Source organism: Mycteria americana, chromosome 5 (genome assembly GCF_035582795.1).
Source record: "Mycteria americana isolate JAX WOST 10 ecotype Jacksonville Zoo and Gardens chromosome 5, USCA_MyAme_1.0, whole genome shotgun sequence".
In the NCBI taxonomy this organism is placed as follows: Eukaryota; Metazoa; Chordata; class Aves; order Ciconiiformes; family Ciconiidae; genus Mycteria; species Mycteria americana.
This window is the reverse complement of record NC_134369.1, coordinates 38708500-38725230: the sequence shown is the minus strand read 5'-3', so window position 1 is coordinate 38725230 and position 16731 is coordinate 38708500. Positions and strand designations below refer to the sequence as shown.

The 16731-nt window shown below is 34.8% G+C and overlaps 1 protein-coding gene across 1 annotated transcript in view; it reads right to left on the bottom strand.

Annotated features, from left to right (window-relative positions):
• LOC142410447 (formin) overlaps nucleotides 1–16731 on the bottom strand; it is a 150370-nt gene that overhangs the window by 37829 nt on the left and 95810 nt on the right. Inside the window, exon 13 of the mRNA XM_075503017.1 lies at nucleotides 5751–5843. Within this exon, the coding sequence (XP_075359132.1) occupies nucleotides 5751–5843 (93 nt within the window). The remainder of the gene's footprint in view (nucleotides 1–5750; nucleotides 5844–16731) is intronic.

The window sequence follows — 16731 nt, the reverse complement described above, 5'->3', positions numbered from 1 at the left end:
TTTTTCGTAATGTTTCTTAATTTCTTGGTATAATCCCCCCAAGAATAATATGAAATATATTATTCTATATAATATTCTATATTATATTAAATATATTATATTAACTATATATTATATTAAAATATAGAAATAATGTTTCCTATATAATAGGAAATTTTTCTTCACTGAAAGGGTTATCAAGCATTGGAACAGGCTGCCCAGGGAAGTGGTTGAGTCTCCATCCCTGGAGGTACTTAAAGGACGTTTGGATGAGGTGCTTAGGGACATGGTATAGTGGTGGTCTTGGCAGTGTTAGGTTTACGGTTGGACTCGATGATCTTAAAGGTCTTTTCCAACCTATACGATTCTGTGATTCTGTGATTCTGTGAAACAGAAAGTAGTTAACATACAATTGAAGGGGGCTAGCCTTAATGGAATTTATTTCTTATTTTCTTTCCCACTGGACTACCTCAACAATCCTCTATGGTGCATTCCAACAGGCAAATGAGGAAATGTGGATCAAAACTCCTGTTCTGCACCAGAAATACATTAAAAAGTGCAATAGACTGGATGCATGCCCAGGTAGCTACTGCAGCCTGGCTAAAATTATTAAGAAGAAATCACTCAGCAGTAAAAATCAGATTTACTGACATTTTCCATGTGGTTGCTAACCTTCTCTGAAAAGCGCACTACCTCCTGACATAACGCTACCGTGAGTAGCTTGGTCTATGGCTCTATTTTTCTATTGCACAGTCCCACGACTGCACAGTGTTGATCTTTTATGCAGTATAAGACACAGAGCAGCTGTAGCAAAGCAATGAACTTAACCAATGTTTCCTAAGTGCTAGGCTAGAATTCTAAACACAGAACAATTTCTTTTACTATGGGGTTAATCTCAACAGATCTACTCTATTTGACAAATCCCTCCCTCTCCATCTTGCTTGTTACCTTGGACACTTCAGCGTATCATGTGCCTTTCCCAATCAATCAGCTTTGCTTTCCACTATTAATGATTTTCAAAAACTGTTCTGTCTTGACATCAGACTACTTGCTTCCCAGACTCTGCTGTAAACTAAATGAATTCCTTTCATAGCAAAGTCTTCATCATCAAGATGCTTCATTCTTAGAGAAATGAAGAGAGGCAGCTATGGTCTTTCTATGCTAACTGCTATGAAGCATAAAGACTTTTTGATTTGCACATTCCAGTATATGAGGGAGGAAACTGAGCCCAGATTAAAGTTTTTACATACTTTCTGACCTGGAACCAATGAAGGGGAATTTGGGACCAGATTTTGCAAGATCCTGCATGAATCTGTGTTATGCATTTCCACATATATTAAAATGGACAAACAATATGAAATAGTCAAGCGGCAAAATAAGAAATAAATTTTATTGAGGCTAGTCGCCTACTCCTGTATGTCATTTACTTTCTGGTTTGTATTATTCTTGAGAGAATGCACAAGGAGAATAAAAAATGTCATGAAAAACTAACACCAATGGCTACTGGCCAGCATCCCTTCTAGTGAGCTTCATAGCTGCAGTAACCAAACTCTTTCTTTTCTCCTTTTCAAAATAGAGTATTTTGCATCTTTCTCATATTCATCTAACTATTCTGATTTTTTTGTGTGAGATAGCTTCGTACCAGATGATGAGTTTTCTTCTAAGCAATTCTGAGCAAGAGTTTCATAAATTAAGGAGCATTCCAACCCAACCACTAATTCCATAATTTCAATTTGCCTATCATGGCAATTTAAATAGAAAACATTATGAACATATTTCTGAAAAAACAACATACAGTAATTCCACTGGAAATACAGTAAGTGTATATTAATTTATAGTAATTTTTAGGTCTCCATATTATAGTAAAATTAATATAATGTGTTGCATATAATATAATTAAATCTAATAAAGATGATTTCCACTTTGAGAATAATCTAAGCCCTTTTCAAAAAGCATGGGCATATCAAATACAGCTAATGAAGTATTAACACAGTTTACACATGATGTCTTTCATGTGGGAATCACAAAGTACTTGACAAAGATTATCTTTCACTACAAATAATAGCAAGAATCGTTATTTAACATTCTGTGTACCAGAAAAGTGAAACTCTCTCTGAAAAAGAGATGCACCAACTATTCTAGCATCACACGTCAAGCAGCTAAACTGGGAATAGAACCTAAAGGTTCTGGCACCTAATTCTCTGTTGAAAGCACTAGGCTACATTACATCCAGTTACACAAAACAGCACTGACATCAGCAGAAGTACAGTTTATCCCCTCTAGCATTTTAGAATGTCAGTCTCCATAACACACTCAGTGTTTTCTGTTACAACACAGCAAGTATTAGATTTAATTGCTATTAATTGTAATTAGGAAATGTAAACAGTTCAGTTTAAGCAAATCAATATGGCTTTTTTCTTACAGTATTTCCAACTTAGCATTGACTAGAAATGATGGGAAATCGTGTGTGTGAGAAAAACCTGAATATCTGTGAGTTCCAGCCCTATTTTCAAGCCAGAAGTTTCAGAAAAGCATCTGAGCTTTGGATACTTGCTGTGAGCTGGCAGAAAGATAACAGACAATTTTTTCTTACATTTGCTTAAACCAGCCACAACTCTTTTTTAAACAAACAAAACTGAAAGCAGATGCTTAACGGATGCTCAGTATTATCAGTTAACTCCTAATTTTAGAGAAGCAGCTGAGTTTCCAGACATTTATCTAAACTGAACCTCTGAGCTTGACATTTGTCCAATGACTATCCTAGTACCATAAATCAAGATGGGTTTCTGTGTTATTTTTACCTATCTTGAGTGTAGAATTTTATAGGATTTCCATTCTAATGCCACAGAAAGTACCACCCACCAATTATAAAGATTCAAATCAACCAGGTGACTGAAGGAGAAATAGGGGCAATAATTACAGGATCTGACAATCTACTGACAACTCATCTCAGAAAAAGGTAGCTGAAACAGAAGCGTCAAAAGGTGAGAAGTTAAATTAGACAAAATTAAATGTGTATGATTAGAGAACATAAAACATAATATCATAAAGCAAAAGGAGAACAAAAGAACATAAGAAAAAAGTGGACAAGTAAGTAATCCCTGTGCTTTTGCTCTTTCTAGAATACAAAAACCTGAAACACCAAAAAATGTCCAATAAATTTAATAATTTATATAAAGAACTCATTGTCCCAGGACACTGTGCAGGAACATATCCTCTCTTTTTTTTGTTAAATATATGCATTATTCACAAACATAAGGATAAAATGTTCTGTTACACTGACAAAGATAAATATATATCTATTTCCACATCGATAGCCATAAACAGGGCAAATGTTTGGAGGAATATGTTTTTCTATTTGAAATGATAATGCACAATTAAATTGCAATTTTCTCTAAAGCAGAACTAATCTTCTTCCAAGATCAATTGGGTATTTTTGTCATATTCCACTGATCAGAAAGGGTAGCCCAGCTTTGCAGCAGAAACCAGGTACTGTGTTGCCTTTATTTTTTGGGGCTGTGGGGATATGCATTTGCTATTCCTTCTGCTGGTTTTAGCTGGGGCAGAGTTAACTTTCTTCATAGCAGCTCGTATGGTGCTGTGTATTAGATTTGTGACCAAAACAGTGTTGAGAACACACCTATGTTTTAGCTATTGCTGAGCAATGCTTGCGCAGCATCAAGGCCTTCTCTATTTCTAACGCTGACCCCCACAAAGTAGGCTGGGGGTGCACAAGAAGTTGGGAAGGGCCACAGCTGGGACAGCGGGCTGAATTGACGAAAGGGCTATTCCACACCATATGACACCATGCTCAGCATACAAAGCTGGGGGAAGAAGAAGGAAGGGGGGACGTTTGGAGCGATGGTGTTTGTAACCGTTACATTTGATGGAGCCCTGCTTTCCTGGACATGGCTGAACACCTGCCTGCCCATGGGAAGTAGTGAATGAATTCCTTGTTTTGCTTTGTCTGTGCATGCAGCTTTTGCTTTCCCTATGAAATTGTCTTTATCTCAACCCATGAATTTTCTGTCTTTTACCCTTCCGACCTTCTTTCCCAGCCCACCGAGGAGGAGTGAGTGAGCAGCTGTGTGGTGTTCAGCTGCCTACCGGACTAACCACAAAAGTCCTCAAGAGATCTAGGGTGTCATAAGAATTACAGCATCTGTGATATGATCATGGAAGACACCATGTGGTTAGGGTCTTGGCAAGACCTGGGTGAAATTGAATTATGCCCAGATCTATACCTGAGTCTATCATTTTGACTGCTCTGCTCTGATGCATTTCGGGCCAGTAGTGAGGAAAGAATACAGACTGTTCATTTCTGAGCTGCCCTAACAGGGTGATTCATACAGTACAATGAATCAATTAATCTAGACAAGATACAGTTACACTGATCTGCTACAACACTTTGGCAAGCAAGATCAAGAAGCATGCTGGAGATCGTAATGGTTCTGTAGAAATATATATAGTACTATCTCAATCTTGATGTTATTGTTAAACTGTAAGTGAAAATTTCCAATTAAATAAGTTGGAAATAAAGATTTCCATTATAATTCTTTTTGTTTTACAGGTTCTGTGGCAAGAAATTTGCAGCTTTAATACTGTCCAAATACAGTTGCAACTAAAAGAAAAAAAATATCAAATAAACATATCCATTGAGCTCCATGGCCTGGGAGAAGGGTGAAGAAGAATATTAATTTATTTAACAGTACAACTTCATAGGGACTGCTACTTTTAAAGCATCCTGTTTTCACTTATCAAAGTATTTAATAAGATAGCCTCATGAAATAAAGTTATTAAAAAGACATTAGGACAATCTTTACAAAAAGGATTAAGCTAATTCATAAATTATTACAACAATCTGAATAATCACTAATAGTAAGTAAATATTCTGCCTGGATTAGTAGATTCAGATAGTTCACTTGACTTCTCAAACTAAACTGTTAAACTGTTCGTGATTTCTGTGAGAAATACTAGGCCTTTGGCAATATTTAATTCTTAACAATTCTTAATATAGTCATCAGAAATGCAGCACTTACTCTGTTTACCCAAATAGTCTGTGCTCCTACAACCTGGGGGGAAAAAAAATAATCTATTCTCTTATCTATTTTGCATAGCTCCAGAGACAATGGTGCTGGCAGAGCAGTTGACTGGGAACACATAATCTGGGAAACAGAAGAGACCAGGACTGTTCTTTTCAACAACAGCAACCTGCATTTACATTGTCTTGAACTGACGATCAAATTGTACCTTGGATCTCACCTCTGTTGTCTCCTCTGTTGTCTCTACCCTGGTAAATCACTTCCTTATGCCTGTTTCTGTCTCACACAAGACAAAATCTTTAAATCTGAATTACTCAGTTCATAAGCCCACACTACAGATAAAAGATGCCATTAATTCATGTATATATGTGGACTTTCCCTAGAAGGGTATTTTTCATTCTAGTCTTTTATAAACTTGAAGCTTTATATTCCCTCTGATAAATTTGGTGTATGATGAATATCTTTCTTGTTTTGCCTACAAATAACAATAAAGAACAAAGCAGAAAATAATCAATAGGGAATGGGTGAGATCAAGGAAACAATTATCTTTGACAAGTGATGTCCAAGATCTGTGTAACCACTATTATTAACATATATTAGGCACATTAGGAACAGACAGTAAGAATTTTCAGAGGCTACAGATATTTAATGCAGCTTACATTATGTATAACTTTGTAAACCACTACACTATTTGCCAATTTTCTGTTTTTTTTTTTCAAATGTGGTTACCTTTCTGGAAGAATTCCTCTAATTTCTCCTTGAAGGGCTGGAGATGTTCTTCAGAAGACTCTCTGCAAACTAACTTCATCTGCTTTTCAGAGGCTACAAAAAGAAGTTGAGAGACATTTGTGGCAGAATTCGTCTACCAGAAGTAGATGTCAACACTGTAGAAGCCTACATCTAAATTAGTCACCTAGACTTACTTTAAAGGAAATGGAAATAAATAAGCACTAAGGAATCCAGCAATTACATTAAAATAAAAAAACAAATACTAGTATAGCATACCAAACAGAAAAATTCTATGCATGTTAAAAGAGTGGACTTTGCCTTTAGGAATGACTTTATCCTAAAACTCCAGCTGTGTGCTGAGACTTGCCACTAACACAGCCTGCCTCACACACAAGTTCTAGATGGTATTTAAAGCTCTAAACTTTGTTTCCATGGTGAATGGAGGATGCCTTGTATCTGAACTGATTTTAATCACTCAGTGCCAGGCATCCTACACTCAACCATTTTTCCTAACACAGATGCAGGAATTCAGCTTTACTTAAGTATTCAAATTCCAGGCCATGATATGAAATAGTAGTAGCCTGTAAGAAATTTAACTTATATCTAACTGCAATTTGTTTACTATTTAATCTATCTGTTATTTTAGACCTGATGCTATGCCAATTTCTAAAAACTCTAGGTTATTCACCAATGAATTTTAACATTCCTAGAACTTCTAGTAAACTTTGTAGATTCCAGCATTCCACATTAGAGATGAAATGAGACTGTTAGAAATCAAAATGCAATGACCTTCCATTTAGCAAGTGAATTTATGAACTACTATAAGATTTTTTTTCCACAACTCTTCATTCCCGAGAAGCTAAATTTAGATGGAAATTTATTTTGGAGTTAAACCCAAGAGTTACAGTTTGGCTGCATGAAAGATATTCACACCATATTGCTACTACCATTATATAATTCAACTTATTTTGTATTAATTTCAGGAGAAATTAATACAAAACTGTGGAAACAGAAGTTGAGAATTTGTAATTAAAATGTCATATTAATGTAAGCTCGCAGTGCAGTGAAAAAAGTCAATGGAAGGTTGAAAACAGATGCATACATTTTATTGTACAACTAGTAGCGTGCCTAGAATAGTCTTGGACCACCAGGACTTACTAATAAGACAGCTTTTCAATTAATTAAGATCAGAAATACATTTGGACAGTTGTTGTTACAGAAAAATGCTGAAAAGATACCTGTTCCCACCTAAGTGTATATTTTAATTTAGCAACCCTCCACAACTCATGTAGGTTGTGGACTATGACATTATTGGGGAGCTCCAGAGCTTATGTAAAATGGCCTGGGCTACAGTCTAAGTTTATCTTTAATATATAGTCTTGCAACCTGTAGCATAAGACAGACCTTTGAAACTGTTCAGGGTAAAGTTAATGGATATTTGTTTGTATGCCAGATAGTAGGCAGAATGGAACGTTAATTTAAGCATAACAGATTGGGAAAGTCTTTTACTAGCTGCTCAGTTATGTGTCTTTAATAAATTAAATTAAGCAAAAAAAATCAGAAATCAGGGAAGTTTATATGACTTTTAAAGATTATTTTCTTATGATACATGCCTCTTACCATTAAAAATTTGAGCTTTCCATGACTATTATCATACACTGAATTAAATTTATGTATACTTAACATTTATGTTTGTAGAATTAGAAGGAGATTTCTACAGGTATTCAAGGAAATTGTAACACTTTACTTTGGAAGAAGACGGACATATTAGATTTGTATAGGGGAAAAAATCTAGCAAAATAACTGAGACAGTATTGTTAAGTTTCTGATTGGAAGTTTGAACAAAGTAGCAGCTACGGGTTTGTGTTTTTTCTTTGTGTTTAAAAAAATCTCAGAAAATTCTGTAAGGCAATATTTAGAAATTAGATTAGATAAATATAAAATGACAAAAGTGTAAAAGTATTAGTACACATATTATGTTCAAGCATTTGATACACAGTGACAACAGAATGCCCGTGATTATTACAATCATGTAAGGTTGCAATGATTGCAAGCTAATAATTATTTTATAATAATCTTATATAAATAAATTTGTATACATCTGTACAGAAGTAGATTTCTATTAATATGTATTATAATAATAAGCTTGTAGCTACAGTAGTATCTAAACATACTCTAACATACTCTAGAAAGGTGTTTTCCCAAACATGGCGTTGCTAATGCATTGTCTGGAGTATTGAAAGCTTCCTACATGCTTCCTACAAGCTTTAATAACACCAGATTTAGAAAGGTTACTTAGATATGCCCCATGTAAATATTTAAATGACCAAGACTAGGATGAATTGTTTCTAAATTAAAAAGAAAGCACATATAAAACCCCTTCAATAATTTTTTTTGTTTTTAATAAAGACAACTAGCGTTAACCTTAATCAGATGACAAAAGCTACAGGAAAATATGGACAAGAAGAAGTACCAGCATATAGAGAAAAAGCTGATTTGGGTAGTGAATTCTTAAGAAGAATCCTAACATCCTTAACAAGAAGATCAACATTTGGCATGAGGGGAGAGGAAAAGTAAGGAGAAAGGCACAGAAGAGAAGATCAAATGAGACAGATGACATAGAATAAGTGAATCAGGGGTGCTGATTAAAACTCTAAAAGTTTGAGATGAGATGAAATAAGATGAGATACCAGTTTGTGTTGCTTAAGTCATCTTGAAACAATGAAACTGAACAAGATGAAGTCAAGTAAATGCTGGCAGACTTTAAGAATTTACATTATTGGAAAGCCTTAAAAAGAGACGTTTGAACGATTCTCTCTGCTAATGATATTTATCTAGATGATATCTATCTAAAACTAAAATCTATCAGTTTTCCTCCTGAAGTTCTTTCGGATAACTGCCAAAATAGACTGAAGGGTCTGAGAAAGTTTTAGATTTGAGCTAAAGGAATCAAGGACAAGGGTGATGAAGTGATAATCTGTTAATCACAAAAGCAATGTATTTGCCCTATACTGCTTAATCCTCCTTTAACTGACTCTGAATTTAGGTTATACTTCACTCAATAACCTATACTTTTGGTCTACAAACAAACAAAAAAAGTATCTGGACAACTAAAGGTTAACTAAGTCTGTTTAAAGTCAACTTCACTGAAATATTTGAACAAAACTTGTATTTATTTACTTGCTAACATTAAAAACAAGAGACATCACATAGGTATGGAGTCACTGGCAGAAGGCAGTCATGAACTTCAGCTGGAACTGCAGTCTCAAAAATTTTGTTTTCCTGCTGAAATCTCTCCAGTCTCAGTTTTCCCTTCAATAATGAAACGTCCTATGCAAAATAATGATTCCTTGTCCAATACCTGTAAGAAAATGATGGCTAGGACCATCAACTGGATGTATCTTTTAGGATGAAGAACTTCGGAACATCATCAAATTTGCCTAGGGATAGATATGGCAAAGAATGGTGGAAGTGTGTTCAAAGGAATCACAAATCAGATACAAGTAGAGACACACTTGAAAGAGGAAAAAGATTTTCATGACAGGGCCTAATCAAAGATTTTGATTAAAATGGCAGTTGTAATTCTGCATATTAAAGTCAGCTGGTCGTAGTCAACCTAGATTTGTAATATTAGTGAAAGTCTACCATACAACTCTACGACCTGCCTCAGTTCTACACAACATAATATAAAGGTTTCTGGTAACTACCATTCATTGAATTTCCTGTTACATAAGTTCTTTTTTTTGTTTTGTTTATGCAAAAATTGACTTGAAATATATTGTTTAAAAAAAAAAAAAAATTACCAAGTCATGCCAAACATTACATTAAAAAATTAAAACTGAAAAGTCCTGTTCCATCAGTTGCTCTGATTTGCTTTGCTAAAAATGCTATAACATACGTGAGGGAACATTACATGAATTTTTTATAATTTGTTCTCATATTCATTACAATAGAAACCCTTTCCTTTTTAAAAGAAAATTAATTTAGCAAGGTTTTTATTAGAATGATTCTGAGGTAAAGGATCCTATTATGCATTCCTTCTTTGAAATAAATTCTGAAAAGCTTCTTTCTGAAAAAACTTCTTTCTGAAATTCTGAGGAATCTGACAGCTAGCACACCACAAGTACACTTCTCCTCTCACCATCTCATTCCAAAATAATCATTTGAGAAAATAAACAACCTGTTTCAGCATTACTGAGTTCAAACAGATGCAAATTCTCCATTACTGTAATAAACTTTTGGTTCATTTTCTTGGTACGCATTGTATGTTAGTGAAATTAAATGTAATATGCTACTTTGAAAATTGTTTATTTCTAAATGAGCTATTGCAAAAAAAAGAAAATACAAGTGTGCAACAGTATTTGGAAGCCCTTAAAAATTGTTGGACGTACATCATGCTTCACCCACTGCAAATCTTGGCCACAGAAATGGAAACCATTAGCAAAACATTAAAACAAGGCTGGAAACTGCTGATTATCAGTTTGCCACTGTCTTCAGATTTAATGCAGTCCTTGGCTCAAAAAGTTCTTCAAAAATCCCCAATATAAGTGAAAATATTTACAAAATAGAATGTCTCTCACTTAATGCCTATTGGGCAATAGTCTTTTAAAACTCCACAGACACTTGTAAATCTGTCAAAAGAATCACTGCCCATAAACAAACTTCCACGTAAAGAGCATTTCAGTGTCAATCAGACAGGATTTCGTATTTTTTAAGCACCATTTTTAAAGTAAACGCAAAACCAGAAATAGTTTAATGTTGATAACAGTAAATTACTAACTATTTACTCACCAGAACCCACCAGTAGCATTTACAGGAATCATCCTGACAGTGCAACCAAGTATCACCACCATGAATTCCTATAAACCTGTCACTGACACTATCCCCCATGAGTTATGCCACTGTGAAAGCTGCTACCCCCCCGCCCCTTGTCTCTTCAGAGCCTGGCAGGTTATACTGCCAAGCTTGCTATTTTATTTTCTGGTTATAATGCAGGCTTATCTTTGACAGGGGGGTTACTATTTGACAATTCTTTTTTAGAACCCTTACCTCTTCTGTTTCAAAGGGGATTTGAAACCATACCGCAAATAAATTCAGCGTAGCACTAAATAACCCCAAACTTGTGTATGAGAGGATCCATGTTTTTTACAGTGCAGAAGCCTGTTATACTACTTGGGCCTATATACCCAAATAAGAATCTAATACACTTCAGATAAAATGCATACATTTAAATTATTCAGCAAGTGCTATAAAAATTCCTCATGATTCAGTTTGTTTGGTTTTGCTTTATTACATTTTCTTACTTGCAAACAACTTTCCAAGTTAAATAAAAAGTTACAGGAGATGCGTGTTTACCCATTGGACACTGCTGTAGGATTTGGTTATATTCTCTCGTTACTACATGCAACTTAGATACATCCTTACTACAGGTATGCACATAAGAATGTTAGCTTTATTACAATCCATTATATCTGTGCCATCTACAGCTCCTGTGCTTATTTATAGCCTTGCAAGTAAATATTTCTTTTCCAACAGAATTTTAAATAAATGTGGAGAAGAAGGCATGAGATTTATCTTGATTTCTTCAGAGTACAATACAAGAATTTTGACAACTTCTAACTGCAAGTGGTTATGCTGCTACTAACCCAGAAAAGTTTCAGAGGCAGTATTTTATGTGCGTTTTTGGACACACATTGATAACCAGTACACATCTCAATGATGGCAATACACAAAGGTTCAAGCGCTAACACCCTGGCCAGAGCTGGGCTGACTAATACAGAAGCCTTTGAACCAAATAGAGAGGGAAATGCCATGAAGTGGGGTGTGAGGTTTTCTGAGACAAAAGTATCGGAGAAAAAAATGTAGAAGAGGATCAAATTGTGGTGGTACTCTATTCTCAAGCCTCGTTTTTATTGTCTTAAATAAAGGTCAACATTTAATGCAAAAAAGTGTTAGCACACATAAAACTAAATACCCCATTCTAACCTATTAATTGCTTGCATAGTTACGCTTCTGTGAAGTTATTTTCAGCTAATTTAGAAGAAATGTACTTCTATGCACAATTATTTTCTTCACTCGTTAATAATTCAGTTTTCTTAAAAAGCCATTTCAGAGGATAGAAGCTAATAAGTAAAACTTAACAGTCCGATCTTTGTCTGTTTGAAGTACATTTTCCTCGTGACACACAGAAACAAGTATTTGTTTAGGTGCTCAAGCTCTCACGTATAAGTGAGACAGAAAAACATTTCAGTGATAAGTCCTAAGCTGTGGAAAGTGAAATAATTGAATTAGTGGCATACAAAACACCCTGTAAAGTTCACCTGTTCTAATGGAGTTTTATTGGAAGCCGAGAGTCAGACATCTTGACAATTTGCACAAGTTTGATCAGATATTCTGGCTTTCTCTTTCAGATTTAAGATCTGCGAGGGGGTTTTGTTTGTTTCTTTTAAGTTTAACAACATTTTGAACTTTTACAGTACGTGATGGCATGCAGAGGAACTGTCAGGCCTATATTAGTTTCAACTAACCTAAAAGAAAAATTTTTTTTGCTCCTCGTTTTGTCAAAGGCTATCAACATTTTCTATAAATCATTTTAAAACCTTTCTGTTAAGATTGTTTCCTAAGAATACATTTAACAAAATGAACAAAGATTGCTAGTAAAACTAAATATTTTTCACATCATAGCAACATATCGGAGACTCTGGTTAATGTATTCTCTCTAAAATTGTAGTTTACATTCAGCACGCCCTTCAGCAGAGAAGCATACTGCAAGGGACTGAACGGCAAATATAAATGAATATAAAGACTAAACCCTCATAATTTTCCAGTCGAGTCTTTGCAAGATTCCTTAAGTGATTCCAGCACACATTATTAGTAGAAAGTTTTGGTTTAGTGTCAAGATCCAAACGTACAGACCTCCGCACATCATTAAGATCTGTCAGGAGTGTAGAAATGTGTGCTAGCAGAACCCACTGACAAATCGGAACATTTCCCTTCTGTCTGAACAGTACAAAAAATGAATATTTTGAGATTGAAGAGTCTTGTCTGGCTAATTTAGAGGAAGACAAAATTGTTAAGAAGCAATAATAATATTTTTAATCAGATGAGTTAAGATTTTTACAGTGCCAGGAAAAAAAAAGGCCTTTCAAACACAAACTCATTATTACTTAGCGCACTGAACAAGGGATCAGATAGAAGAGAATTGCTGGACAATTGCTGAAACAGTATGTTTATGAGCTGAAATTGTAGAGGCCAGAGAAGCGATCTCCTGTTTCCCTCTGTACTGCTGGATCTCTGATTTTCTGTGCAAGACAGATCATAAAGCTCCACCTAATTAATTCTTCTACCAGGTTTATGGCTTTGGTTCAGCTAGAGCATCCTGCTTAGATTTAAAATCATGTATATTCATAAACTACCTACAATATTAGCAGGAACACTTCTCAAAGTGCTAATTAGCCTCACTCTACTAATTTGTATCCCACTGTCTGAAGTAATGTACTTTCGGTCTTTGATCATTGGCAGTAAATACACGTAAGCGACCGTCTCAACTCTAGCAGAAACCTGCCTTTTCTTTTACCGCATACTCCCTCAAAGAGGAAAAGCTGATGAGATCCACAAGTATGAAGTCACTGTTCCTCCCAACGCTAGTATTACACACTCGCCAAATGACATCATTCGTTGTCCATCATACACATTGGTAGGGACAATATTCCTCCTGTTCCCAGACGTACACTACCTGCTCCAGATGTATACTACAGAGCTATGTAACTAATGCTCAACACGCGCACACGCACACACATTTGTTTGTTTATTTATATAAAAGGGCACACAGAAAAGTGCACAGGAAAACATAACTGTGGTACTTCCAAGATTCGTTTTAGAATCTTAACGTTTGCAGAATGATTTTTAACAAGAAATTTCCGAGGATTCTTTAGCCAAAGAAAAAAATATAAAAGAAAAAATTAACAGCATGCCATTGTTTAACCAACAGAAAGCTTTCTCCCTCGCCTTTGTGCACATATGCAGACATCTGCTTCCAGGGAATAAAGTCTTCTAAAACATCATTGCTTTGCTCCTCTATTATATTTCTGAATCTTATTAAAGCCATTCCATACTAGTGTCTATTATCACAAACTAGAAAATCTAACGGAATTTTAAGAAATGATCCACTTAGAAAAATTTCCACTTAATGTATTCACATATGAACAGTACCAATGGAACACTGTCAAAATGTTAGTTTTATTGTAAAATAGAATCCAGTGCACGTATACAAAATGTGTTTTTTAATGCCTGTGTTGTATCTTTGCCAAATCAAAACAAACTGAAATATATCTCATCCTGCTGAGGCAAGAGACTATTCAAAAAGAGGTCAGAAAACTCTGAGAAGGAAGAGAGTGTCATTTTGTCAACTCTCGAAAGCTAACTCTTCCTGTACAAAGCCGTCCTTTGCTCTTTTCCTTACACCATTCTGCATTGCCTCAAAATATATCATGTAAAAGTTGGACAGTGCAAAAATATAGCGATACTCACCAGGTACAAGACACTGTGCACCATTTATGCTAATGTCTAAAGAACTAACACATGCACCTATCTGGGTCCTCACGTTCTACCACCCAGTTCAAATTTCTATTTGCCTGCACTTCTACAATTTTAAGCTGAATTTTAAAATTTAAAAGGGTAATTAACATGAAGAAAATTAAAGTGACTAGTTCCTGGAAAGTATCATACAATTTCTCCGCTCCTGCTGGGAAAATTTTTCTAGAACATGTATGTGACTCAGATGTCTAAATCCCACTTTTAAATTGACTTAAAACAATTCATTTAAATTAGACTAAGGCTTCAGCTGGTTGAAAATATTTTAGAAAAAGACCTTTGGTACTTTTTTGAATACTATCCTCCTGTAATGAATAAACAAGCACCTTTTACTGAGAAACATCTATCGATCCAACAAATTAATTAGAGAGTTAACACTCAAACTAATATAATATTTAGAATTTTCATGATGTGATCCAGTAACCTTACTGTCTATAAAGCAAATCAAACAACAGACAAAACCTCTCAACATTGTAATCGTTGCCCTATTGGTAATTATTGTATCATGAATTATACTAAAACTGTATTCCATAAAACAGACTTTATCTAAGGCCATATTATGTATGAACTAAATATATAATTCCATCTGAATAAATAAGAACACATTCAATTACTTTTTCCATCTGTGCTTACACAGAAATCCAACAAAAGCTGAAAATGTCCCAATTCATTAATTGAAAACATCAATTAATCTCTAGAGCAAAAATTGTTTATAGCTAACTAGGGGACATTTTGTTGCAAAAACCTTTAACTCAGTTTGAAGATTCTGATGGGAACACACACATTTAAGAATTTTAAATTAAATTCTTGTGAATAATACTGATTAAACTTTTCTGCTTTTGTATATTTTCCTATAGGTAAATATATTCCCTTATAATTCTTGGTAAAAATAGATGTGTTTCAGGATTTTAAATCAAGAAAATCAGAGAGTTTTAGTCTTAAATGAGCATGAACTGATTATTTTTTCTTTTTGCAGTTTCCTCCTAGTCTCTATTTATAGTGACAGTGGCTGCAAGAATTGAGAATGACTGACCCTTTTCAATTTCCACCCATTTCTCATTTCTAAATTCTCTTCCATTCTTGTCTTAATTTTGTAACACATATGCACTTTGCAATATAATGTGACACAGAGCTCCCTGAAGAGGCACTGAATGAGAGCAATGTAGATGCAACAGTTTAGTCTGATCTAGTCAGCCATGCTAAGAGACAGGATTAATTAGCTATGATGCTGGTATCGGTATGGCAACACCATGCTAGTCACATCCAGTACACTGGATTTGTTTCTATGGAAAAGAATATATATATGTATGACTATATATATACACATATTCATATCTGAAAAAGAATATATATATTGCCATGCCGCTATTTGAGAATGAAAATAAAATGAAGCACTTGAAGAAGAGGCAGAGGAAGCCAGGTATGTTCAGCCTGGTGAAGAGAAAGCTAACTGGGGACCTAATTTTTCTCTTCAACTATCTAACGAATAGCTATAGAGAAGATGGAGCCAGACTTTTCTCAGAAATGCACATCTAAAGAAAAAGGAGCAATAGGCACAAGCTGCAGCACAGGAAATTCTCACAAGGGATAAGGAAAAATATTCAAGACAGTGATTCAGCACTGGAACAGGTGCCCAGAGAGGTGTTGGAATTTCCATCTTTAGTTTCAAAACTGAGCTGGCTAAGGCCCTGTACAACCTGATCTAAATATGAAGTTAGTCCTGCTCAAAGGCTTTGGACCAAAGGACCTCCAGAGGTACCTTCCAACCAAACAACCCTGCATGTCTCTATGATTTTAAGATCCTTGTAATGCTTCTGTATGAAAAACAATGTGAAAACAGCCAATGTAAAATTGTCATTTCTCAACTTTTCATGCATAGTTTTACTTGCTTCCCTTTAAATCTTATTATAAGGGTTATACAATTTTACAAGACGGGGTTGCCATAAGCTGAAGTTTTGATGAAGTTCCGCTACTTAAATGCGGAAAAGTTGGGGATAACACTCTTATGGAAGATACAGATCTGTCAACAATTAGGTTAACAGGCCCCCAATTTGAAACCATGTCTCCTGGAGTACTGAAATCCAACTGATTATTATAGGTAGCTGATCCATTAATTCTTGTTTCTATTTTAGATTAAATTATTTCCTTTCAGTCATGTATGTGTGTGTGTAAACACCTACATATATACTCAGTTAAGTTAGTAAAAATTTAAAACATATATACAGTACTGAAAAAAATATTAGTATGAAAATTGCAACTAATATCTCTACTGGTGATCATGAAAGAAGGTGAAAGCAAAAGGTATGTGGATTTTCAATGGGATCAGAATGTTACAATCTCATAGGAAATTTAATTAATTATGAGAAATTAATTATGAGAATTAATTATG